At 30.6% G+C, this 25,628-nt stretch overlaps 1 protein-coding gene across 8 annotated transcripts in view; it reads right to left on the bottom strand.

Annotated features, from left to right (window-relative positions):
* The window catches only part of LOC148279986 (uncharacterized), a 169,553-nt gene that overhangs the window by 39,411 nt on the left and 104,514 nt on the right, over nt 1–25,628 (bottom strand). For 4 of the 8 annotated variants that reach the window (XM_088229099.1, XM_088229106.1, XM_088229100.1 and 1 more), the window contains 7 exons: nt 24,430–24,538; nt 15,682–15,706; nt 15,259–15,417; nt 13,716–13,860; nt 11,064–11,257; nt 8,816–9,341; nt 6,738–6,983 (listed from right to left, as the gene is read on the bottom strand). In XM_088229099.1, coding sequence (XP_088085225.1) covers nt 6,738–6,983; nt 8,816–9,341; nt 11,064–11,257; nt 13,716–13,860; nt 15,259–15,417; nt 15,682–15,706; nt 24,430–24,538 — 1,404 coding nt within the window. The remainder of the gene's footprint in view (nt 1–6,737; nt 6,984–8,815; nt 9,342–11,063; nt 11,258–13,715; nt 13,861–15,258; nt 15,418–15,681; nt 15,707–24,429; nt 24,539–25,628) is intronic. The other 4 variants (XM_088229103.1, XM_088229107.1, XM_088229104.1 and 1 more) reach the window with 1 other exon arrangement.

Below are 25,628 nucleotides of genomic sequence, written 5' to 3'. Positions count from 1 at the left end.
TGACACTATAAGACACATTTTGAAGACTAATATATTACAACAGATATGTAGAACCTTTTTGAGAAGACAATATATGGAAGTCTAGGCATTTACAGGGATTATGATCTGTCGTTGGCTGTATAAGTGGCCACTTTACACACTGTTTAACATTTCCATCTATTCTGTCAAGTTTTTTCCTAAATCACACGGTTTATTATAAAATTTACTAGTATAGTTACGATTTCTTTAATGATCTTGTTAAAATATCATTATAAACTTATATTGCGAATACAAAAAAACTTTATCCTAAACTAAGAACCAAAATTTATTTACAAGTAATTCAAATAGATCAAGTCAAAGAAGGAATCGTGTGTTAGAAATACCACATTGTAAAACGAGGCTCGCACAGAGACATGCATATTTTATAGGCCCAAAAATTTATTTTTTTACTGATAATATTTCATTGATTCCAAACATTAAAACTTTTCCTTCTTTTAAAAAACATGCACTATCCTGGATTCAAACTAAAGAATTAAACTCTTTTTTTCTATGATTTATTTTGTTGCCCTTTAATAATAAAGAATATGTTTGTGTTTTTTTTTCATATTTTTTATTTCCTTTTTTAATTACTATAAAAAAAATACCATATTATCTTTTACAGAATATTTTATTTTTTCTTTCTTATATTATACCATAATATTATAACTGTCCATTGTTTATTATAGGAACAAAAATTCATGAACATTTTCTTGTTTACCCACGAACAGGCCATGCCTTTGTGGGATTTTTTTGTTTACTATTTTTCTATTAATATGTATTTTGTTGATATGTAATTATGCTTTATTTTTTAAAAATTCTGTTTTTTATTATATAGTAAGAAGTATAGTAAGAAAACAAAAAAAAAAAAAAAAAAAAAAAATAATGAAACTGTTTCCGAAAAAAAAAATCCCAGAAAATATATTGTAAATAAAGTATCAGAATTCAATACAATTTCTTTATAAATTTGTCCTAAGATCTGGAACGTCTCTACGTTTTTTAATATTATTTGTAAACTGCGTGTGAACCAAATTCACGACTTTTTACTTAACATTTGACACTCGGATATTTAATGTAATTTTATGAATACCGTTTCTTAATTTATTGAATATAATATGATTAGTTTGATTTTTTTACCATTAAAATAATTTCCACTGTGTAAATATATAAAATAAATTTCCAGATAACTTTAAATTTTTACGATCGAAGTTGAATACTTGTCACTTCGGTAGTTCAGTTAACAAATGTTTTATTACATTTAATAAATAAAAAACTATTTATGATAAAGGGAAATAATTTAACTACCGCACTTTGGCAACGTTTTACTGCACACTCGTAATCCGCACGGAATTTGTAATTCAGAATTTAATCTATAATATTTCTCAATTTAATTCCATTATAAATGTATTTTTATCTAATAAACTATATTATGTAGTACACACCGCATGCTAAATCTCGTATAATATGCGTCAGAAAATGGTACACAATCTTAAGCAAGATTTGACTAGGTACATTGTGACGTGTAAACCTTGAAAACGTTCCTTGTATCTGAAAAAAAGACCTCTGTACATTTCAAAACTGTGAAATAAATAAATACACAGATTGGGTGAAATACGAGTATGTTGTCAAATAAAAAAAAATAGAATACGTCCCATTTTTCAGTAAACAATTTAACTAATATCTGTGCGTGTAACCCAGGTGAGTGATATTTTAAACAGTCAACGCGTTTTTTGTTGCTTATTTCTGCTTATTTGGAAGACACTATTTATAAAGTAAATTCCATTATACAAATTTATAAAGAGGAAAAAATAAAGAATAAAGAATTTGAGATGAAAAGTCACACAGATACCAAAATAATATTAAAATACCCAAATTCCACACAAATCGTGGTCAAAATAGCTTTGTCTTAAAAGGTGTCAAAAATTATTTATCAATAAATAATTTCAAAGTAAATTTAAAGAAATTTTTTGAACAAGTATAAAAACTGCATTCAATTTAAATAGTATGAATGTATTATTATGTTCTGTTTTTCTTTTTATAAAAATATAATAATATTTTTTTTTTCTCATGTACTCGTATACTAAAAATTATATAAATTCTAATAATTTAATAACTACAGCAGTGTTAGTCACTCTCCAAGCACAAGAGCTAGTCTTTTTTTTTGAGAGTTACAGTTTTAACGTTTACTGAATGTATAAAAGTAGATTTGTAAAGAATAAAAAAAGGAACCTTTTATTTATAAAATATATTGATTCATAAAAAATATTTTACAAATCACTTTATCTATCCCCTGTCTTATTTGTTACACTGCATTTTTTCACATACTTTCGTTTTTTTTCTAGAAATACTGATTTTTAAAAAGTTTCCCGATCCTTGTTATTTTAGAAACCATGTTCATCGTTGATCCCAGAATAATATATTGTTATTTGTCAGTGGTCGTATCGTCACAAGAGAGTTTGTTTTGTCAACTGCAAAACTGCTATTATCTGTCATGGCGCTGAAAACATCTACGAAATTTTCAATCCCAGCAACTGCCAAAACAACATATAAAATGGCCAAAAATTTTGCACAAGAGCTGCCCAAGATCTTACGCAATATGTTGTACCGTTTTCTGACTTATGTAATACGAGCTTAAGCTTACTTCTTGCGTTTTATTCGTACGTTCTTTTTATTAAACACAAGATCAATGAATTTGACCTTAACACTGAAAACTATTTCAGAACATTATCAACTAAGTCAATTTACTACCTTCAATCAACAAAACGTTACAATTTCAAGTCACGTACGCAACTTATCAAACGAATGAAATTACCTTGTGTCTTGATTTAAAGAGCATTTAACTTGCGATAACAACGTAAGCATTCCTAAAATGAGGTTATTTACGTAGTAGTTTACATTTAATAACAAAAATAAACCATAAATTATATTTATTTAAATATACGCCAAACGGGCATTTTTAAGGACATATTTATACATAGAAAATTATTATAAAGGAAAGTAGAAAGACACAATGGTATATAGTAGACTTGGTGGAGGTGGAAGCGGGAGAGGAGTGTTTACAATTAAATTTGATTCAGTGATCGTATGAAAGAAGACAACTTGTTATCAAAGAAATCAAGACTGGTATATTTGTTGACAAACCTAAGAATTCTGGGCATAAGAGAATGAAAACCATAGTAAGTTCTATGGTTATCGATATGAAAGAGTAAGTTTTGTCTGAGGTTTGGGTTATTAGTTAAATTATTGAAAGAACCATAATTAATATTTAATAATTATAACTATTAAGATTCACTTAGTTTGGTAAACCAATAACCGGTTTCATCACTCCCGCGAAATCGTCAGACTGGTATAGTTTTTAAGAAATGTTGTAAAATAGGCAAACCAGGGTTTAGGACTATTTGTTGTCATTTTTTAAAAAAGAAAATAAACATTTAGGTTCTTACGATTTACCCAAATATTTCCATTTTGGTCTCCATTTTTTACGAGTTGTAAATAACTCACTATTAGAAAATGGGAATCAAGTTGCGGTAAAGCGATGGGTAAATGCGATCCTCGGACCTTTGATCCGTGAGTCCACGATACTAGTCACAGGACCACAAGCCGATTCAATAGGAAGTTAACAGTGTTATCTTCAGCTGTCTATAAAATAAAATCGAATTTTCTGTCTAAAAAAAGTGTATATTCGCTTTCTACGGTTAAGTGTAGTTACACATATCTAATAAAAAAAGATCAATATTTAATTTTTCATACAGAAAATTCAATTTCACCTTATTAGATTACTAAGCTCTTTTCGTGTTTTTGGAATATTTTAATTTTTAAATAAGCAAAAATTTACGACGGTAACGGTATTATTGTTTTTTTTGTGCGACGTTGAATAAATTTTCCAGAAAGGTTTTAAATATGTATATTTTGAATTACCCGAAAACGAGACGTTCCGCGCCCTGTAGGACAAATGGCACGTATGACGTTTTGGGGGCAAACTTGAACGCGATGTTTATTAGAAGCGCAGTCGGCGGTCATAACGCGTGACGTCAAAATGACGTGATGCCAACTGCGGGTCGTTTTGCAAATGCTCATTTTTAAGCCCGAAAATTATACATGAAAACTTGTTTTATTATTTTTTTTTAGCCAATCAACAGGCTTAGATTGACATTATTGAGTATATATTATATGAGAACACTTAATCTAAACAATCTTAAAGTATATTTAAATTTACGAAGATATAATTATAGCATAATCTGGGCGGACATGGCCAGTGTGTCATCGCGAATCAGGAGTGACAACACCGCTTGCTTCTTGAATGCTTGCCTTTGCTGTAGGAACACATCGACAGTACCATTTAATGAGATTTTATTCTCTGTTCTGAGGATCCTTGGCAGAGGGAAAAATAATCTTATGCTGGTTTTATAATTTCCCACAGCAAAGACAGCATTAGTACGCAAGTTACGGTGAGGTACATTAAGATTAATTTGAGCAAGAATATCATGGGCATCTAAACAGTTAGATATTAATTTGTGCAAGAATATCAAACCAGCCAAAATCCTTCCGAATTCTAAACTGAAGATATGAAAGTACCCTAGACGATCATAATATAAGTATTTAACCCAATTCTAAATGTTAACGATTTTAATAAATTACGTTGCATTGATTCAATCCGCGTTATATAAATATTATAATTACGAGACCAAATTATTGAATTAAATTTACGCAAGCTACGAACAAATGATTTAAACAATGTTATTGCAATTTTCGGGCTTTTGAATGGTTTAGATATTCGCAAAATAAATCCACGGATTTTGGACGCTTTCTTGGAAATGTGATCAATGTGATGGTTTGAGTTACATTGATAGTTATATCATTAAAATCGTAAAAATTGTTTGGAGTACATTGATAGTTGTCATTAGAATCGTAAACATCCGCTTTAAATATATATATGTTTTTGGCGTTATTCCCGGTTTACCCTTATACTCGTATTTTCTTTGTTAACTTCCAATTATAATACTGGCCATGAACGATGAACGATGAACGATTTCATGAACGATGTCCCGAGAACGAGAAAACTGGTAATTGCATAGTCAAACTAAATGAATTAGAGTATTAGCCAGTTTTTCATAAAAAAATATATTTCATAATTACAATTAACTTCAAACAAGAAAAAAATATAATATGAATGTTTTATCAAGACGCATTTATTTCTATACCTACTCATGTAAACTTTATAATTTAACTTTGTACCCATTTTGTTTATGATTTGAATAATTTATATGATTTTACTGTAATTTATTGTAATATTAATACGGACAATGGCCTAAAAAGTCTTGATAAGGTCAACAATCAATCTCTACAAAATACCTCTATATTATGTTAATATAAAATTTGAAATAAATTTGATTTTATTTCATTTTTATACAAATCGTATCAACTATTGTCGCATCTAAGCATAATGGCACAGTGTTAAAAATTTACGTTTTTGAGTTAGTTATAATTATTATTATGGTTAACTTACATAGCGCCATTTTCGTAATTTGGGCGCTTTGTAAAGTGATTCTATGAATATTGTAAATGGTTGCATGTTATTAATAAGCGAGATAAACAACCCATTTTGACTAAAATTCAGCAATTATTTCATTACTAGCATTTTTTAATCTTTTTTTGAGCAACTGGCCTTTATTTTTCAAACCTAATAATAAACAGCTACTTATAATATCTCTTTTTTTTTAAATAAATATTTGTCTACTTATGATTTACTAAAATATTTTAATTTTGGTACCATTTTAGTTTAGTCGTTAATAAGTGTTCGAAATGAGAAACAAGTTGCGGTAGAGCGGAATTCGAACCTCGGACCTCCTTACCTGTAGTCCGTGACACTCCCTACAATACTACAACCCATTTCCCTAAATGTTTTTTGTGCATAATGGATTCGTGAGCAAATTACTTACAAATAAGTGAATGCTCGTGATAATTTTCCGCTTATTTTCATAAAATTCAAAATGTCGCAACTCGGCGTGTCATGTTGGATATAAGCTTCCTTTATAAAATTATTATTAATCTAATTGGTACTCCACACATTGTTGGAAACATTTTATATCGAGTCCCTGTTCGTAGAATTCGTTAGTCAAAACCAGCACCTTTCGAAGAAAACAGACAACTAATAATGACAGTTTTAGTGACATCAACATGTTACACTGTAGGGACTGTTGTTTTATCGGGTCTGTGAAAGACATTTTAAATGTATAATGTAATACAAAAATATACATTTCATCTGTATTAAATTAATTATTGGTTGTGGAATTTGAATTATAAATATAATAGTAGATGGGAACAGAGGGAGAAGAGAGGAGAGTAGGGACGGCACTATACCACGTCTTCTTTTTTTGGATATATATTTTTCATTTTTTTTCCATTTCCTTCCGAATCCATAATAAATGTAAATGTGAAATCTGTAATTGGTCTGACATTTTGAACAAGTTTTCCTTTACTCTGTATTTATGTAAAAGACTGTGTGATTTCTGTTACAAATAAATAAATAAAATAAATAATAGGCCAAGAGCAAGAGACCCGATTTAAGAGGTTAATCACCACACAATACACAGACCTTAATAAAAATACATTTTAATAACTGTACTCTTACCGAGAATAGAATCTGGAACCCCGTGGTGTGTTAGGCAAACGTTTATCTATCACAAAACGTTGATTTAAAATTGATATGTAAATTAACTTACCGATGCTGCAAAACTGATGGTGGAGCCAGTAGACCTCGGCATTTCCAGGTTCCTGTCGGACCCTTCGGAAGGAGTGGAGGAGGGATCTTCCCCACTATTGTTGGAGAACATCTTCCTGTGCGCCTTCTTAAACTCGTCCATCAGCGCGTCATGTTTCTGCTTCTTGTCATCATCCACGTCTTTCATTATTTTATTCTTCCTCGTCTCTTCTATTTGCGTCACGTTGAAGTTCGCGTTCTTCATGCGCTGAAATATAAAACAATTATGAGATTCGAACAATGTACTAAGTTCGTCCAAATATTAGAAGGCAAATACCGGATTTATCCCCGTAAGGAGTTCATCAAAACAGACAGATAATACTTTTGAGAAGGGAATATAGAAATCTAGACTTTATAGCTATCAAATATTATGTAAATGCTACACAGTGTGAAAAGTAATAATTTAAATTTTAAATTATCTAATAATAGATCAAAAGCGAATAAAATATCAGTTATTCACATATCTACATAATATTGGAATAATCCATTCATACGCAGTGTATTGAGTAATCCATGTCAAAAATATATTTTATAAATAATACAATTTTGTATCCATACATAATAGATAATTCTATGTTCTGAAATTTTCCATCCCAGTAAATCCCGATTATATACTATTTTGTCGGCCTCGTGGTGTTAAAATAATTAAGATACGCTGCGATTGGTGTACCAATGCAGTGCCCTATCCACCATTAGGTGCGGAAAGGCAATAATGATGTTGTAATATTTTATTTTTTACCCCAACATTTAACCATCGGCTTTTTTGAAAAAAATAATGACGGCTTAAAACTATTATTTCATTCTGCTTATTTGCTGCTCAATAGGTATACTATATTAACACATGTATATCTAGATCTAATTAACTTCAATAAGAAAGTTCAGCTCTACGGGAAATTGTATATAAAAAATGCGTTCTTACGCGCGGATAAAAATAAAGCATTAAATTGTACGGAGAAGTTTCTTAAAAATGTATGAAAAAAACAATAAAAATGATTTTCATAAAAACAAAATACTCTGCGTGACATTACTAGTTCCTCCGAATAAACCAATGATTTTGTTTGTGTTTGTTGTGATAGGTTTCTGGTTATTTGGTAAGTCAAGAACAAGGGGAAGAGAACTTGATACGTCACACGCGAAGTAATATTTAAAAAATCATAGCATTGATAATACGATACATATATATACTCGTTTATATACTATAATTTCTTGGATTAGTAAACAAATATAAAAATACCACTGAACTTTCTCATTGTTAAGTACTGATTTCCAAATCAGGGAAAAGTATTAGGTTGTGCTACAAATCCCTTAATTTTTTTTGTATTAAAAAAAAATATATGCAGGCTTCTTATTTCCCTATACTCTGATTGTATTTATTAAATAAAAAGGAACGTTTACATCCCTCGAGAACAATATAAAGTCAACATTCATTTTTTTTTCTATTGTGTTTAGTTGTTGTACCCATGTACTCGTATATTGTGTAGGTATGTCACTGAAAGTAATAACCTTATAGAATCGTCCATGCGGAGAAAAAACATTCTATGATTATTGACCACGAAGTTAGCTACATATTACAGCAATTCAATGACCCGTCGGTACTTGTGTTGAAAATTGCAAGCGTAAACCGAAACCGTCCATTACACGCTTGTTGTTAAACTAAAAACCTAACTCAAACGAAACCAAAAATTTGGAAGAGAATTATTACTCTGAGGTTTGTTATTATATGCACTTAAAATAAAGCATTTCATGATATACGGATTACCTTATTGATGTATTATATTTTTTTATTCTTTAAGCACGTACTGAAAAACAATATATTATTAATGTTATAAAAGGGTATAAAAAAACAAAGCGGTTTGTCCCTCTATCGGAGGCGTTTAGAACAATCGAATGAAAGTAACAACCTAGAATGTTTTTCCATTTGTACCGTGCGTATTCGTTGTGTAGTACATAGTGAAGTTTAATAATTGAAATAACAGGTGGCGCTACAAACATCATCAATAAAACAAAATTTTGATAAAGTAGGTGAGATAGCTCTATTACCTCTGCTCTCTTTTGGAACTCTTGTGAAATTGCGTTTGAAAGACTACTATTTGTACTGTTAGTGGAACTCTGAGCACTTCCACTCGAAGACACTTTCCTCAAACCATTCGTTTGAGTTTCTTCCACTTGGCAATTGATATTTGTAATGTTCTCTACTCTGTATCCTCGGAATTCTTCTTCACTTCTATGCACATCGACAATCACAGTCTTTTTATCGTTTACCAAAATGGGAGTCGTCGATCTGTGTCCATTTAATATTTTATCACTTTCTATCGTCGATACAACATAACTATTTTGTATTGTAGTTCCTGTTTCTGATAAATTAATGATAGTTCTATTTTGCATGGATGCTTTATCGATTGCCGGTGGATTACGATGAGGTGATTTTCTAACTGTATTACTTTGTCCATCGCTGTAGTCTATAAACTCCGATTCATTTTCCTTGATGGAATTATTTCTGTCCCAATCAAAACTCCTGTGTTCCCAAGTTCGCATTTTGTATCTCGCTTTATCCAGTTGACTTAATCTGAAATAAAATATACATCAAAATAAAAACAAATTTACTCATTGACGTCGGCAAATAAGTTAGGACACGAAATATGTGGTATAGGTTCGAAGAAAATTAAAAAGAAAAATGTTGAATTATAAAAAATGTATGAGATATCGACAAAAACCATCTTGTTCATACAGTATGGGTAAAACGACATACGAATTACGGACATAACTTTTTTTTAGTCAAACCTTTATTCATCAAAACATACACAAAGGAAAAAATAAGAACAATTTATATTGAACTTGCCAAAAAAGAGTCAGGTTCTTGTGTTTGCCAAGACATACAACATTATAACTGACACTTAGAGACAGAGTTTACAAATAAATATATTTGTCTTCTTGGGCATGTCAGCACAGGATGCATGAGCCCAACGAGAACATGTCATGCATCGTAACCAGCTCCCGCCAGGCTAGGAGCGTGATAAAAGGTCGTTGCAACGAATGCTCGGACCACGCATTATCCTTCTCCCGCTTTTCAGCTTCAAAGTCATCACCTGTGTCGTCATAAAAAAGTAACTTTACAATCTCTCTATTCTTTTTTCAGGGAGTTTTAATTTGGATTTTTTGCATCATATACATATGTATGCCGTTTTGTCCACTGTACCAGTGTGTCATTTTGTCCATACCTATACATTAACCGCAAAATTTTGAACAAACATAAACAATTAAAATAATTGTTGAAAAAAGAACGGTATTAAATATTAAAAACGATCTAATAATCTACCGATTTATTTACAAGTAAATAAATCTGTCTTTCCGATGGCGCTACAGCCCATATCGAGCTTTGGCTTCCTGCAACTTTCGCCTCCAACTCTGTCTGTCCACAGCCGCCGTCTTCTAGTTTGTACCTGGAGAAACTGCGTTGCATCCTTTCTTACTTCATTCTCCCATCTCAGCCTGGGTCTTCCCACTAATTTCTTTCCTCCCGGGTGTCCGCTCATTAATCTCTTAGGGAGACGTAATTCAGGCATTCGGTGTACATGCCCGGCTCATCTTAATCTAAGCAACTTCATATGTGCGGAGATGCTCGGGGCCTGGTATATATTATACAGTTCTTCGTTATACCGAACGAAAGAAATATACATAAACACATCCTTGTTGTAACACAATTTAATAATATATATGATTTTTATTAAGAAACTTTGCTGATCTGTCTTTAGACTGTATTAAAAAAATGTTATTATATCATTGTTGACTGTTTGTTTCTTTAAAATAAATAAATAATAAAAAAACTTACCAAAAATCGTAAAAAAAAAACAGGGGTAAATAATACACTTTTAATAGCTAGAAATACGCACCTTACAATAAACAGAGCCCATTTACTGTAACTACTTCATTTTATAAAATCATTCGTATCGTATGAGCTAGAACGAGAGCTTAATACGATTTTTATTGCGTTAGAGTGAGATGGATGTATAAGAAACAAACTTACTAAACGAAATTATGATAGGATAGGGGCTCAAAATGTGCTAGTGTTTTGGCAGGTTAGTAAATATCGTTAAAGTTAAGTGATGTAATAGAGACTGGCACCCTAAAGTCCGCGCATTTCGAATAAAGTGCGATGCGTCATTATACTCATATATGTCATTTTGTCCGTACTTCCCCTACACCCATGCATCATCACTGTGATTTCACTCGACCGGTATTGGAACTCTGTTCATATTTTGGTCTCCAGATGAAGTGGCAGTATGTTTACCTGTCTTCCAGGTCGAAGGTCTCCTCTTTGACGATGGAGAGCCTCTTGTGGTCTGCGCTGGAGGGGCTCTGGTCCCCCGTGGCGCTGGAGGCCGAGCTGTTGTACCCGCTGGACTCTCCCGGGAACAGTTCCAACCCCGCCCCCGCGCTCACCCGCAGGTCCAGCCGACGGGACTGCTTCATGAGGTTCACGGCCTGGACACAAATTTAACAATTTAGACTTTCATATTCTTTTCTCGAAAATATTTGCCCTCTCTGTTGCAATTAATTTAATTTAGTCATAATTTCAAAAAATATTTTTGATAATCCTTTTGTATTGTAACAAAAAACATTCAGACTAATTTTTAAAAAATATATGCAGGGTGTTAATTAAACCCTGTCACATCCAAAACCACGATGATCAGTATGAAAACGAAGACATATTGGCACATAAAAATGATTTTTTTAAAACGAACAAAATTTGAAAAAATAAAATATCAAAAAAAGCAAATGGTTGCTTACTTCTACAGGGGAAAAACGAGGAGGGAGGAGTCTGATACTGCGCCGCACTCCCGTCACTTCTATTGTATTGTATATGTTTTAAATATATTTTTTAAATATGCTAGTATGTCTTCTTGCCCATACTGATCATCGTGGTTTCGGATGTGACAGGGTTTAAAGAACACCTTGTATATTCTATAATTGACGTACAACCATGTTCCCTATTCAATAAGGTTGGACGTCAACTGACGTGAAGAGAAACGAGGTGCCCTGCAGTAAGATGTGTACCTAAAGTGTGTGTGTGTGCGTAACAAAAAGTTTTCATATAAATCATTAAAATGTGCGTGCTTGCACAAGCAAAAATTGTATGTTTAATTGATTCACCAACAAGCATTAATAATTTAACATAGGCTTATTAATCATTTGAAAACATTGTTTTTAAGTTCTTATTACTTACCCCAATATTTAAAATTTGAGGCAATTTTCTTCTTTTCGTAAATAACCGAATTGTTATTATTAAGGTTGTGGATAAAGGAAAAAAATAAATTAATCGCTTGCTTGATCAGTTATAAATATTATTATTTTTGCAAATTTAAGACATAGTTAGTACTAGAATACAAGTAAAATAGGAAAAAAATGCAGTCAGCTAATATAAAAGAAATGAATATATAAGATGGGATTTTCACAAATGGTGAACAAGAAATATCAAATATTATCAATGAATATTACTCCAATGTAGGCCAAAACCTTGCAAGTAAATTAGATGGACCATGTCTAAACATATTAGAAAAACGAAGAAGAAAAATAAATAGTACCTTTTTTCTTAGACCAACAACGACAAAAGAAGTGTGTAAAATAATTGACAATCTTAAAAAAAATGCATCGCCAGGATATGATAAAATCAAACCTTCCGTTTGTCTGAGTCTTTTGTTTAGTTTAGTCTGGTAGTTTATTGTATAATTTCAGTCCCTGGTTTATTACTCTTGATTGTCCTTGTCTTGTTTTAGAAAGTAGTATGATATTTTTCTGATATTCTCGTATTACGTCCATGTTGACTACAATTTTTTACAAGTTTTAGTTCTTCGTCTACAATTACATTAGTGGCTAATTTATGGATAACTTTTAAAGATTCTAGTTAAAAGAGTTCAATTATATTTAATTGCTTAGTTTGTTTAAAAAGTTCTCTAGTTGCAGTTAGATAGGAAAGGTCGTCCACTAACTTTAATATTTTATTTTGTTTTCTTCGTAGTCTGTTTATGTCATTTTGATATCCTGTTCCCCATAGTAGTTGCGTATAACATATTTTTGTTTTTACATAGGCTTCATACATAAGAATTATTTCCGTTTTTGGAACAAAGTTTTTGTTTTTTTTTTAAAGGCTCGATAATGTCGCCAGTTTGCTTATTACATTGTTGATATGAATTGTCCATGTCAATTGTCTGTCTATTGTTAGTCCTAAGTATTTAACATGTTCAATTTCAGTAAGTCGTTCATAATCTATGTAAGCATCTACTTAATGACATTTTTTTCTAGATTCAAAATGGATAAAATAGCTTTTTTTTTCATTAAGTGTAAAGCTAGGGTTTCCTAGAACAGCGGTGCCCGTATTTTAACGGCCGTAGTGAACGGTGATGCGGTGGATAACCGTCGTAACGGTGACTAGAGTGTGGTTTCCTAGGAAAACGGTGTTATCAACACCATTTAACACCGTTTCACTAGGAAACCACTCTCTAGTCGACGTTACGACGGCTGTCTACCGCATCACCGTTCACTACGGCCGTTAAAATACGGGCACCACTGTCCTAGGAAACCCTAGCTTAAGTAAGCTTTTGTTTGTCCATTTAGTTAACATAGTTTGGTCTTCGTTTATGTCATTGTTTGTTAATACGTCTGTTTGATTTTTATAGAATAGTCCAATGTCGTCGGCATACATAATAATTTTTCCCTTGAAATTGTACAGTGACAAATCATTAATGTATAAAATATATAAAAAATAAATAATTAATTATAATTGAACTTCCTCATTATTGAAAATAATTACAGAACTAGAGATAAGTAAATTTTTCGATTAACTTATTAGAAAGGGAATTGTTATAACATTTTTGTAAAACCGCATTTGTTTATGAATGACATAATTAAGAAATAAAATTATGAATGATTAATTAATACTTACGTCAGTAAATTGGATTTCCCTGAAATCTATTCCGTTGCACTGCATAATTTGATCCCCCGGCCTCAACCCGGACTCTCGAGCTATTCCGTTCTCTTTAGTAAACTGTACAAAAATGCCGGGTTTCCAGTCAGGACCTTTACAGATTCTGCAAGCAAAATATCACTTAGTCAAACAATTTCATTTTATAGCGACGAGAAAAGTATTAAATGAACTAGAGATGCCACGAAAAGTGATTTGGCCGAATACCGAATATTCGGCAAAAGGTGTATGCATTTCGCGCGTGACAGGAGTCTCCGCCATGAGACAGGTCCTATGACAGGACGTATTTGTTTCATTTGCGAATACCTAGGTCACATCGCGACTCGCGACACGCGTCATTTCTTCATTATAATTATTATTTTTTAAATTTTATTTTATTTATTTGGGAAAAAAAAAACAACAGTTTTTAAATATAATTCATTCAGAAGATAAGTGTACATTGAAACTTAAATTGTAAAAACAGTCAATAATCATTTTCCACGGCTATGTAAGTTATTAATATACATTAAAATAACCCAGTAATGGAAAAAAAAAACTATTTAAAAGTTAAGACTTGTTAGTAATTCAGAAACTGCAAATAAAATGTAAAAATATAATAAATAATAATAAAAACATTAAAAAAATTAAATATTTAAATAAAAAATAAGAACATTTATAGTTATATATTTTTAAAAATAAGATAGTAAAAAAAAAACAACTTATGTAAACTTATGTAGCAACAATTCACGGACAGTTTAAACTTGTAATGCCGTATTAAATAGACTTCATGAACTCGGCAATAGTTATTCCCACGTATCTGATTTATTTAGTGTAGGGTATTGTTCCTATAGAAAAAACCTTTTGAATTTTTTCAAAGATGGTGAATGGTAATTATATTTATTTATTCACGCATTTCATAATATATATATTTACAGTTTTTTGTTCACTTTGCCTAGCTGTGTGAAACAGTACTTATGATTTTCTTGTTGTTTTACTGTAGAATGTTTTATTATTTAAACTTTCTACTGAATATGCTGTATAATTTTTAGGTTAATTTTTTAAATACAAATCTTGTATAATTTTTGGTTTAATTTTTTTTATATATATAAATCTTGGGTATAAGGTAATTCATGTTATTTTTTTTATATATATATTTAAGCCAAATATGTTAATATTGTAAATGTTTGTAAAAGGCAGATTTGCCGTTTATGTTTATAAAATAAAATAAATAAATATTGACTGTAATGTCTGAGCACCCGATGACAAACTATTATTTAAGGCTTTATCGGGACAAATATGCTTAAATACTTTAAAAAAAATAATTCTAATAATGTATTAGTATTGTATTAACATGTGTATTTTATTGAAAAAAGACGAAAAAAAATATTTTTACAAAAATCATAACATGCCTTCACTCCCAGTGTAAAAAATGCCAAAAGAAACACATGGTAGAGTCAGAAAAAACTTCGTAGAAATGTATTAAAGTTTTAAAATTATTTTTACTCATTTATTTTTTGTTTCTTACCCGCATCCTAGTTTGGATCTCGGGGGTACGAGGATGGTCAGCTTAACATCCCTCACTCGGTCTCCCTTCACAGGATGCGGGGGGGTGGAGCTGCGCTGGGTGGCCGGGGAGCCGGGGGGCTCGGCAACGAGGCGCCAAGTCAGAGGGTCGGATCCTCTGCTGAAAATAATTGTATTATTTTAGTTACTTATGTAAACTGGAGTTTTATCCTACCATTCTCAAACTCACGGGGACCCACTATGTTGAAAACTATTGTACTGACCAGACATCTTTTTTCCTTTAAATTACTTTGCGCACTATCCCGAACACAGGACAGAGGCCAGGCCATATTATAAAGTTCAAAGATATTCTACTGTTTTGAAAAGAGAGGTTTTTGCTGAACAAATTTACAAATTATTGATTAACAAAAATTGAAATACTTACTCTTTCACCGGTATCATTCCCACATCTGAAAATACAATAAAATAATTAGATGCATATGAAAACATTTTTATTTTCAATTAAAAATCATTAAAAGCGGGTTTTTTCATATCTATGCAAGTTTTTGATCAAATGTTTTTTTTTTAGAAAGTAAGTAAGTATTTAATAATCGTCCTTATTTTAAAAATGTGCACATCAGATTTTTTTATATAGTATCTAATATATATGTACGTAATGTTTTTTTTCAATTTTTTTTTTCCTCGAGATTTTTAGGTATTTTAAGACTTTGCTCATAGGATTGGCATGTGCACAACAGAGAACCATAAAAAAATCTCAAATGACTCAAGATGTTCGAAAAACAACAAAATGTACATAATCAGAATAATCGAGTCCGCAAATTTGTGAAAATTACATCCTTCACATTGCAAATTATAATGCCTTAGATTTTTACAAATCAGATATCAATGGCCTCTAGGTTGAATTTTCTCCGGCCTCCTAATTTTACGGTATCATTTACTCATCTAAAAATACACGTATTTTAATTTATACAGAGCAATTAGCCATGATGACGCAAATAGTGGTATGCCTAATACTCGTGCGCTATGATTTGCCGGCCATTGCTACCATTTGCTGCAATCTACACCCCACCCCGATGGCGGTGTTAGGGTCATCAAAACATACTTTTAAAAACCGATAAAAAAAACAAAAAATAAGAGTAGTTTGCAAGGGGTCAAAGGTTTATAGAAAGTAATTAATCTTTTTAATGTTTCAGATTCACCCATTCGTATATTGTCTAAAACATGATTAATTGGAGAAGTTAATTATTAAGTACCTAATTCAAATATTTATTAAATGTGTATATTTTTTAAATTCGGATCCCGGGGGCGCACGAGCCAAGGATCGTATCCGCTACCCCCCGTGACCGCATTATTACGCCATGTTTTTAAGGCTCTAACTACAGTCAAACGATATACAGGCGTAGTGAGGAAGAACGAAATTTTATTTACTTTTACAAACACCTATAGATAATATGTAAGTTTATAGAAAAATGCTGTTCATTAATATTTACAAAAAAACGTAATAAGAAAATAACGAGCATATTCGTATAAATACAAGTTTATAGAGGCTAAGTTTTTTTAACAATATTATTTTTTGATTTTTTTACCATATTTTTACTTACATTTATTTATTTAACTTTTTGTGCATAATATTATTTGTACATTGGCGGGCTTATTGCCAAATGGCAATTTCTTCCAACCAACCAATAAAATAATAGTTTTATTTTTATAATTCAAGTCACAGAACATATTCAACAGAAAATAAAGATTTAAAAGCTAAAGATATATTAAATTAGAAATAAACGTATTTGTTTATAAATTACCTTAAATGTAAACTATTACTCAATGGGAAAAGAGAAAAAAGAGGAAATAGGAAAGGAGAAGAGATCAAGGAAGAGAAAGGAGATGTTTCTTCAGACGTAATTTAAACAGAGATAATATAGTAACATCTTTGATGATGGATGGGAGATGATTCCACAGTCGAGCCGCATGGACACTATATGAGTTAGAGAAGAAAGAGGAATTGTGGATAGGTATTAAGAGAGTGCCTTGATAATTAGAACGAAGAGGTAAACCATGAACTGATAAGCGTTGAAATTTTTCACGCAGGTATATAGGAGCATTAGGACAACATACAACAAATATCTATTCTTTTTTCTTTTAAATTATAACTTTAAAGTGTAAAAAATATTTACCAAAGTTATTTAGTTACTTGTAGATCAAAAACCATTAAAAAATATTATACTATGTTTATTGTTCTAAGATAGGCTTCATGAATACTTATATTACTATCATTTTATCATGACTAATTGATTAATTTATTATTTTTTCAATGATGTTTCGTTTTGTAAAAATAATACGAAAGTTAAGAAGACATTTTAACGATTAAGTATTATCGAGACGATAATATTTTTAAGGAAAAAATATTAATAAGTCATTATGATTCACATTGCTTTAAATATTTTGTTGGCTATTAGATTATAAAAACAAAATTCTCTGCCGAAAACATTTGTAGCGATTATTACGAAAAACCCTGGTTTTCATGCTTGGCCGCTCAAGTGTGCAGGAGTATTCACCTTGAGGGGGTAAGGGCCGCACATCGCACAGGTGGAGAGCAAATCTAGATAAAGCGTCGAAATGGCGCTGGCATTTGGCAACGCTTTATTTCGGGCACTCAGATTAGAAAACACATTTCTGTTAACTCGCAAATGTAATTACATATCAGATCCAGAAGATAAAATATCATAAATGAGCACGGTAATGATTTTACACTTTTATTGTATTTATTGAAATGTTTTTCATTGGTTCATTTATACCATAGTTGCTAGTTTTGATGGCTCGATCTTGTAGTTGCATCTGTTTAATATACATTTTAAGAATTATAAAAAACATACAGTGGAAATATTTACTCGTTTTTTAAATGCATTTTTAAAATAAAGTCATTTGAATCTATCTACTCAGTAGCTCAATCACAAATAACTATCGACGTGATAACAATTTCTCACCATGGTTGTTTATCGTATTCGCGATCACAATGCAACATCCGCGAACACATAATATTAAATGTCAAAATATTTACGTTTCGCGACGTATAATCCTGCTGCGCAACCACATATTTTTGAATTTCACCGGTGTAAATATGGAAAATATTCCAAAACTGCTATTTTTATTTATTTATTATTTATAATGCTATTTATTACATTTACCCAAAGGCGGCGGTCGGCAAGCCAAATGTCAAGAAAAGCAGTCGCCATAGTGATTGTAATTAAATTTTCACTTTTTTGTACTAGATACTCCTTACTATTTTGCAAATGCATTATACTGTATTATTGTTTATAGTAAACGCCGATTTTTCGCCAATGAACTATATTTATTTACGAGGAAAACGAAAAACAAACCGTCACGAGCGTTGACTTAGAGATTACACACGCGTTGACTTATGACTGCGATAACTTAAGCATGTTTATTATTGTTCATTGTGATCGCTCAAATGCTTAGCATGTTTTTAAACTCGCCGATAGTTATTTGTGATTGAGCTACTTGTTTAGTATGAATACATTTCCATAATATTGAATAAAAAAGTATGCACGAAAAGATCTAAACCATTTAGATACAGCATACAACAACAAACAGGTACTATTTTAGTATCGGCTTAAACTAGGATATTTTCATATATCGATATCGCTATTGCAATACAATACACCATTACTCAATATAAAAAATAAAAACCTATCGAATGTTATGAAGATTGTTAAATAGTTGACCTCAACGCGGAGGTCAATATTTTTACACGATTTAGCTAATAGAGATCAATAGGCAAAACGTTAGCCACAGATAGACCAATCATATTTATCGTATTATTAACTTGTTCAGGTTTAGAATGTCGAATTTTCACAATATCTAATACCTATCAACAAAACACATGATTTATAAAATTACCCAATAGTATACTGTAAGCACAAATAATAATTTATTGTTATTTTAAGATTGATAGTACCCATCATCAAACTAAAAACGCATTGTCGTTCGAGACTTATTTATATACTCGCAAAATATTAAAAAGTTTACTTGTTTCTTTTTTTAAAACGAATAGCCCGCCAAAACCCTATTTTAGAGGTTTATCAGCAGGTGGGGAAGAGAGGATATTGAGTAAAGTTATGAAAAGCGGACCGCAACGCACAGATCAATTGAGCGAAAATCTTTCTTGGAGTTTTTTCTCGCAACTGAACGGGTGGGAATTAAATCCGTGACGTCAATTTTACAGAAAGTCGTCTAACCAACTGCGCCACGGCGCCTTTCTAAATTCCAAAACCAACAATGTTTTGAGTTTGTCCAAATTTTTGTAGACAAGACTGGATGAAGGAGATGTTAATATTAACATATTACAACAGACATGAAGAACATATTAGAGAAGGAAATCTATGAGTCCAGGCATCCACAGGGATTATGACCTGTCATTGGCTGGTTTAAATGGCCACTTTTCACGCTGTGTAACATACACCATTCTACTTATATTTGAACATGTTTATTTCTTCGACTCTTCCATCTGTTGACGTTTGTGAAGTTAAAGAGCTGAAACCTTTATTCTTATTTGTTTATAATTTTGTATAAACCACTTAATTTTTTAAAATTACACTTCGACCGGTTTCGAGGTTACTACCTCATCGTCAGGAGTTTAACTAACTTATAATTACACGCGTTGCTATTTATATAATAACATTTATATTTATATAATAACATCGCGTGTAATTATAAGTTAGTTAAATTCCTGACGATGAGGTAGTAACCTCGAAACCGGTCGAATTGTAATTTAAAAAAATTAAGTGGTTTATACAAATGTATAAACAAATAAGTGTAAAATGTCATACCACAAAGTGAAAAATGTTTTTGATAACAATAATATGAAACCTTTATTGTTGCGGGTAAGATTCATCAAATTTCATCATTTCACTTACATACTAGGCAATGCCAGAAAATATTTTTCATTTTTATACTTCTTCTTGGACCAGGTGGATTCATCGAAAATGGTTTGAGTTTGTCCAAATTTTTGTAAACAAGGACTGGATTCAGCTCTTTAACTTCACAATATTTAACAGGTAGGAGAGTTGATGGAATAAAGATGTTCAAATATAGGCAGAACGGTGAATGTTACACAGTGTGTAAAGTGGCCACTTAAACCAGACAATGACAAGTCATAAGCCCTGTGGATGCCTGGACTTCTATATTTCATTCTGTAAAATGTTGTTCATGTCTTTTTTATATGTCAATATTACAAAATTATTGAAAAAGAATAATATATCTACGCAGTAACGCAAAAAAGGAAAAGGATTTTTCTAGCTAAATAAAACGCACGAAATAATTAATTGAGAAACATTGACTGAATGCCATTTTTGTAATAAACATGCAAAAGAAAAATTATCGAATTTCAGCTAATTTTTTCTCAATGCCAAATATTTTCACCTAACAAGTTCTAGAATATTTTGGATCAATTACGAATCACTCGTGCATATTCTAACTGTAAAGTGAAAAATAACAACTTCATTTATGTACCATAAAATGGGAAATATCACGCCGCGCCGTGCTGCCTAATCTATGTCTGTCTATGGGAATATTTGAGCCCGTAAAATAAAAATTCAATGTTTTATTGTTGGTTTGAAAATAACATTATTTTACTTGATATTTTCTTACGAAAGGTACTAAAAAAAGCGATGCGTATCGAAAAATCGTGTTATTATATATTTGAAATAATCTTTACACGATGTATTAATCAACTTCTTGGTTTGGGTCTACTTTTTTTTATACCGTCGAATTTGCGTAAGCTGGCATTTTTTCAATACGAAACAAAATTAATTGATAACTTGTGTTTTATCAAGAATTACCGACAGAAAAACGACCGAATATTCGGAACTTACATTTTATCCAAACAGAAAGATGGTAATTAAAAAGTTTGCAAAATGAATATCAGTTTTTACTTGAATTAGAAAATTTATTGATAAGGATTCGTGTAAAATTATTTACAACACAATTATTGTTGAACCACATATTAACAACTGTAGCAGCATATTATTTTTATTAAACCAAGAAAATTCAAACAAACTAACCGTATTACAAAACAAAGCCTTAAGTATTGTCTTAAAAACCAAAACACAAGTGTAAATTCAATGTTAAATTAGTAAAAAGTACTAACATATAAGCAAATAATATTTAACAATACGATGATACAGATTCCCATTTAGAAAAAATGCGAAGTCGTAAAATTCAGGTTTATGCAAGGCAGTAAATTTTTTAAATTTTATTTGCGTTTACTTATTTCACATAAAACCTTTTATGTTTTATTTTCTAAATAAACACCTCACTGGGTACAACCCGTTTCGATATGGGAAAAAAAAATTATGAAATAGGAAAAACATTTATGAAAAAAAAAACAGAATTCAACCTGAAGGTTAAGAAATATGTGTTAACTAACTTGTAAATTAAATATATGTTAGTAAATTGTTGTAATTGAGCACACCTAAGAATATGTATATGTGTGCCGTACTTCAAATATCAAAACAATTAAAAATGAAAAAAAATATTTTATAAATTTTATTTTTGCAATATTGAAAAAATAACAGTGCTAAACGAATCTCAGCGAATCAATTACTTTATCAAGGTTTTTTGTTTCGTAAGTTAGAGATAAGGTCTTAATCAATATTGCTTATCGGATAACTATTGTTCTCTCAGTGTTATTGTTGGAACGAGTAGGTATATACGGAAACTAAATTTATTTATACCTACGTAAAAATTTCGCTAAATGAGTACCTGCAAAGCTTTTAAAAAGTAGTTTTATCAAAGCTAGAATACAGAAAAAGATATTGGAATAAAATGACAGATACGTTCATACCAGAATATTTTTATAACATGAACGAATATTTCAAACAAAACATAACTTTAGTCCTTAAAATATAACTTGATTAAAATGACAGCTGTCAAACTAATTTCATTAGTAATGGGAAATTACTGATCACTGATCAAATCGATTTTATAAGTTTTTTCATGCAAACATAAAACTCTGTTTCCGAAAATTGATATAAAAACGCAAAAACAAGCCTATTTATTAGTGTGTTTAAGACAATTGTTTACCAAAAAATAAGATATTTGTACTTTTTTTCATGAACAACATCACATCAATTATTTTTTATTCGATCAATTTACATTGATCAATTTGTCCCATCTCTAACATTTTTGCAAAATGATGTAACCTTGTAAGAACGTCGTTAATAATTATGTTTATTTTAGTTTTAAATCTGATTTTGTACATTTGTGTTGATTTATATGTCAATCATTGTATTGAAAAATAAATTAACATGCCAGATACGAATGATTTTTCGTTTTTCAATATAAATCACTCCTTAGACGTTACTACAAAGTTATGTCGTCACTTTTGCTGACAACTATCATTGTAATCAAGCTATATTTCAAGGACTAAAGGAAATGTAGAATCCGAAGTATGTTTTGCAACTTAAGTCGATAAAAATGTTGTGTGGGTATCTACGCAACATTTTTATCGATCTACTACCTACGTGCAGAGAGAAAATGATTTTTTAGTACAATATAACTTATATTGCAAAACAGTCAATGAAAAAACTATAACAACCACAAACCATCCATCACGCCGTTTACCCGTACTTTCATCTTTGTTTTTTGAACGAGGAAAATCAGCGCTACGGGAAATTAGATTTTTTAAATATTTTTGAATAACTTACATGAGTATTTAATTGTACTGCAAAGTTTCTCGAAAATGTAAGAAATAATTCATAAAAATGTTCTTAATAAAAATTAACTACTTTGAATGAGGTCACGAGTTTTGTGAATCAACCAATGATAGTGTTGTGACAGGTTTCCAGCTATGAGAAGCCAATTCACCAATCAGCAGAACTCACCGTAAAAAACATGTGACGTCAAAGGCGGAGTAATTTAAACATTACGAAACTTAAAAAATCATAGCGCTGATAATATGAAATATAAAAAAAAATTGTTTGTTTCAGTTTAATGGTTTAAAAAAAATCTACTATACTTCTTTATTCCGTATTTCGTTCAAAAATACACATTTTCCAATTAAAGTACAAGAAAATAAAAAAGGAATATTACATAACAATATTTTGAGTTTGTTCAAATTTTCGTAGACCAAGACTGGATTCAGAATAAAAATAAGTTTTCTGGCATTGCCTAGTATGTAGGTGAAATAATTTAATTTCATAAATTTTATCCGTATTAATAGAGGTTTCAGCTCTTTTACTTCACAAACATCAACAGATGAAAGAATTGAAGGAATGTAGATGTTGAAATATGGGCGGAATTGTGAATATTACACAGTGTGTAAAGTGGGTTCTTAAACCAGCCAACGACAGGTCATAAGCCCTGAAGATACCTAGACTTCTATGTTACCTGCTCTAAAATGTTCTTCATCGCTGTTGTAATATGTTAATATTAACAACTCCACAGGGAGTTGAATCCAGTCCTTGTATACAAAAATTTAGACAAACTTAAAATATAGTTGATAAATCCACCTGGTCCATGAAGAAGAAATGATTCAATTGTATGAATCTCACCCGCAGAAATAAAGGTTTCAGCTCTTTAACTTTACAAGCATCAACCGATGAAAAAATTGAAGGAACATAGATCCTCAACTATTAAAAATAATATATCAATAAATAAATTTAAAGTAAATCTTAAGAAATTTTTTGAACACGTGTAAAAACTACATTAAATTTTAATTAGTATGAATTTATTATTGTTTTATGTTTTTTTCTTTATATAGTGTATGTTTTTTTTTCTTATGTACTCGTATTTAAAATTATATAAACTCTTATAAATAAACAACTACAACAGTGTAAGTCACTCTCCAAGCACAAGAGTTAGTCTCTTTTTTGGAGAGTTACAATGATAACATTTACTAGATGTGTAAAAGAAGATACGTATGGAATTTTTAAAAAACATGTACCATTTATGATTTTTTTTAATAAGATATTAAAAAAATATGTGTGGAATGGTGAATGCTACACTATGTGTAAAGTGGCCACTTAATGGCACTTAAACCAGCCAATGACAGGTCATAAGTCCTGTACATGCCTATACTTCCATGTTATCTTCTATAGAATATTACTTGATCAACACAATTTGAATATTGAAAATAAGGAATGTCTGTACTTACTTCTGACTTTCAGTTTGAGGTAGTTTAGGCTCGCAATAAGGCTCAACATTTCTTTGTGTAAGGCATCGCTGATCCTGTATCCATTAACCCTCACGACTTGATCTCCAACCTTAAACAAAATAATTTTATGTCAATTGCTGGAAGTCCAAAAACGTCTGCATCTGGATTTGGGGGTATATATGTAGAAATTTACGTTCCTGTTAGCACCCTCAATCAAATATACGAGAATTAATTTAATTTAATTTAATTTAATTTAATTTAATTTAATTTAATCTCGTATTTAAGAGAATTTGCTTGATTTATTGAAACACCAAAAAAACATGTGACTCGAAATCTCAACGTCAAGATCACATTCACACCATGAACTTCATATTATAATCTACATCGTTAACCTCCGTCCCAATGAAAACCGTGTTTATTCAATTCAACTTCTTTTTCTTCAATTCAATTCAGTTTTTTCAATTTTAAAACATGGTAATATCTTTTGGGGTAACTCGAAATTTTTATTATATTGAGTTTTTCTACTGACATTTCTTGGTGAATTTGCATTTTAATTATAATAATAAAAATACTTTATAGTTTAATTCCACTTTTATTTATAATTTTTAATTTAATTAATAATTCATTTTTGAAACCCGGTCACTGGTAAAAAATTTATAAAAAATTATAAATAAAAGTGAAATAAAACTAAAAAGTATTTTTATTATTATAATGAAATTTTTCTACTTAAAAAAAGACGTTTTAGGAAAATAATAAATGCTGATTACCTAGCAACATGCAGGGCAATTTTTATTACACTAAATTTCTATTTATTATTTGAAGACATTATGATGCCCATTTATTCCATGAATATATTTTAATATTTTAAAAAATATTCATAACTCAATTAAGACAAATACGAGATACGCCTTTTTGAAAGATGGACGACTATTTATCAATATTAACGGGTATTTATATCATGGAACTTTTTCTTATCGTAAAATCGAGACCAAAATATTTTTACAAACAGGACACGTTTACAAAACTAGAAAAAAAAAGTAAATTAAAAATTCCATTGGCGAAAAAATCGTTTATTTAAAGGGGGCCTACATGCATGACCGTAAAAATATTTTTAAAACTTAAAATAAAAATAAAGGAAATTAATTGTGTCAAAAAATTTGCAAGAGTGTTGAGTGTTTTTAATAGATAAATGTTACCAC

This window comes from Micrasema longulum, unplaced genomic scaffold, assembly GCF_059751315.1.
Source record: "Micrasema longulum isolate JH-2025_06_02 unplaced genomic scaffold, ASM5975131v1 h1tg000634l, whole genome shotgun sequence".
In the NCBI taxonomy this organism is placed as follows: domain Eukaryota; kingdom Metazoa; phylum Arthropoda; class Insecta; order Trichoptera; family Brachycentridae; genus Micrasema; species Micrasema longulum.
This window is presented reverse-complemented; position numbering and strand designations above follow the sequence as displayed.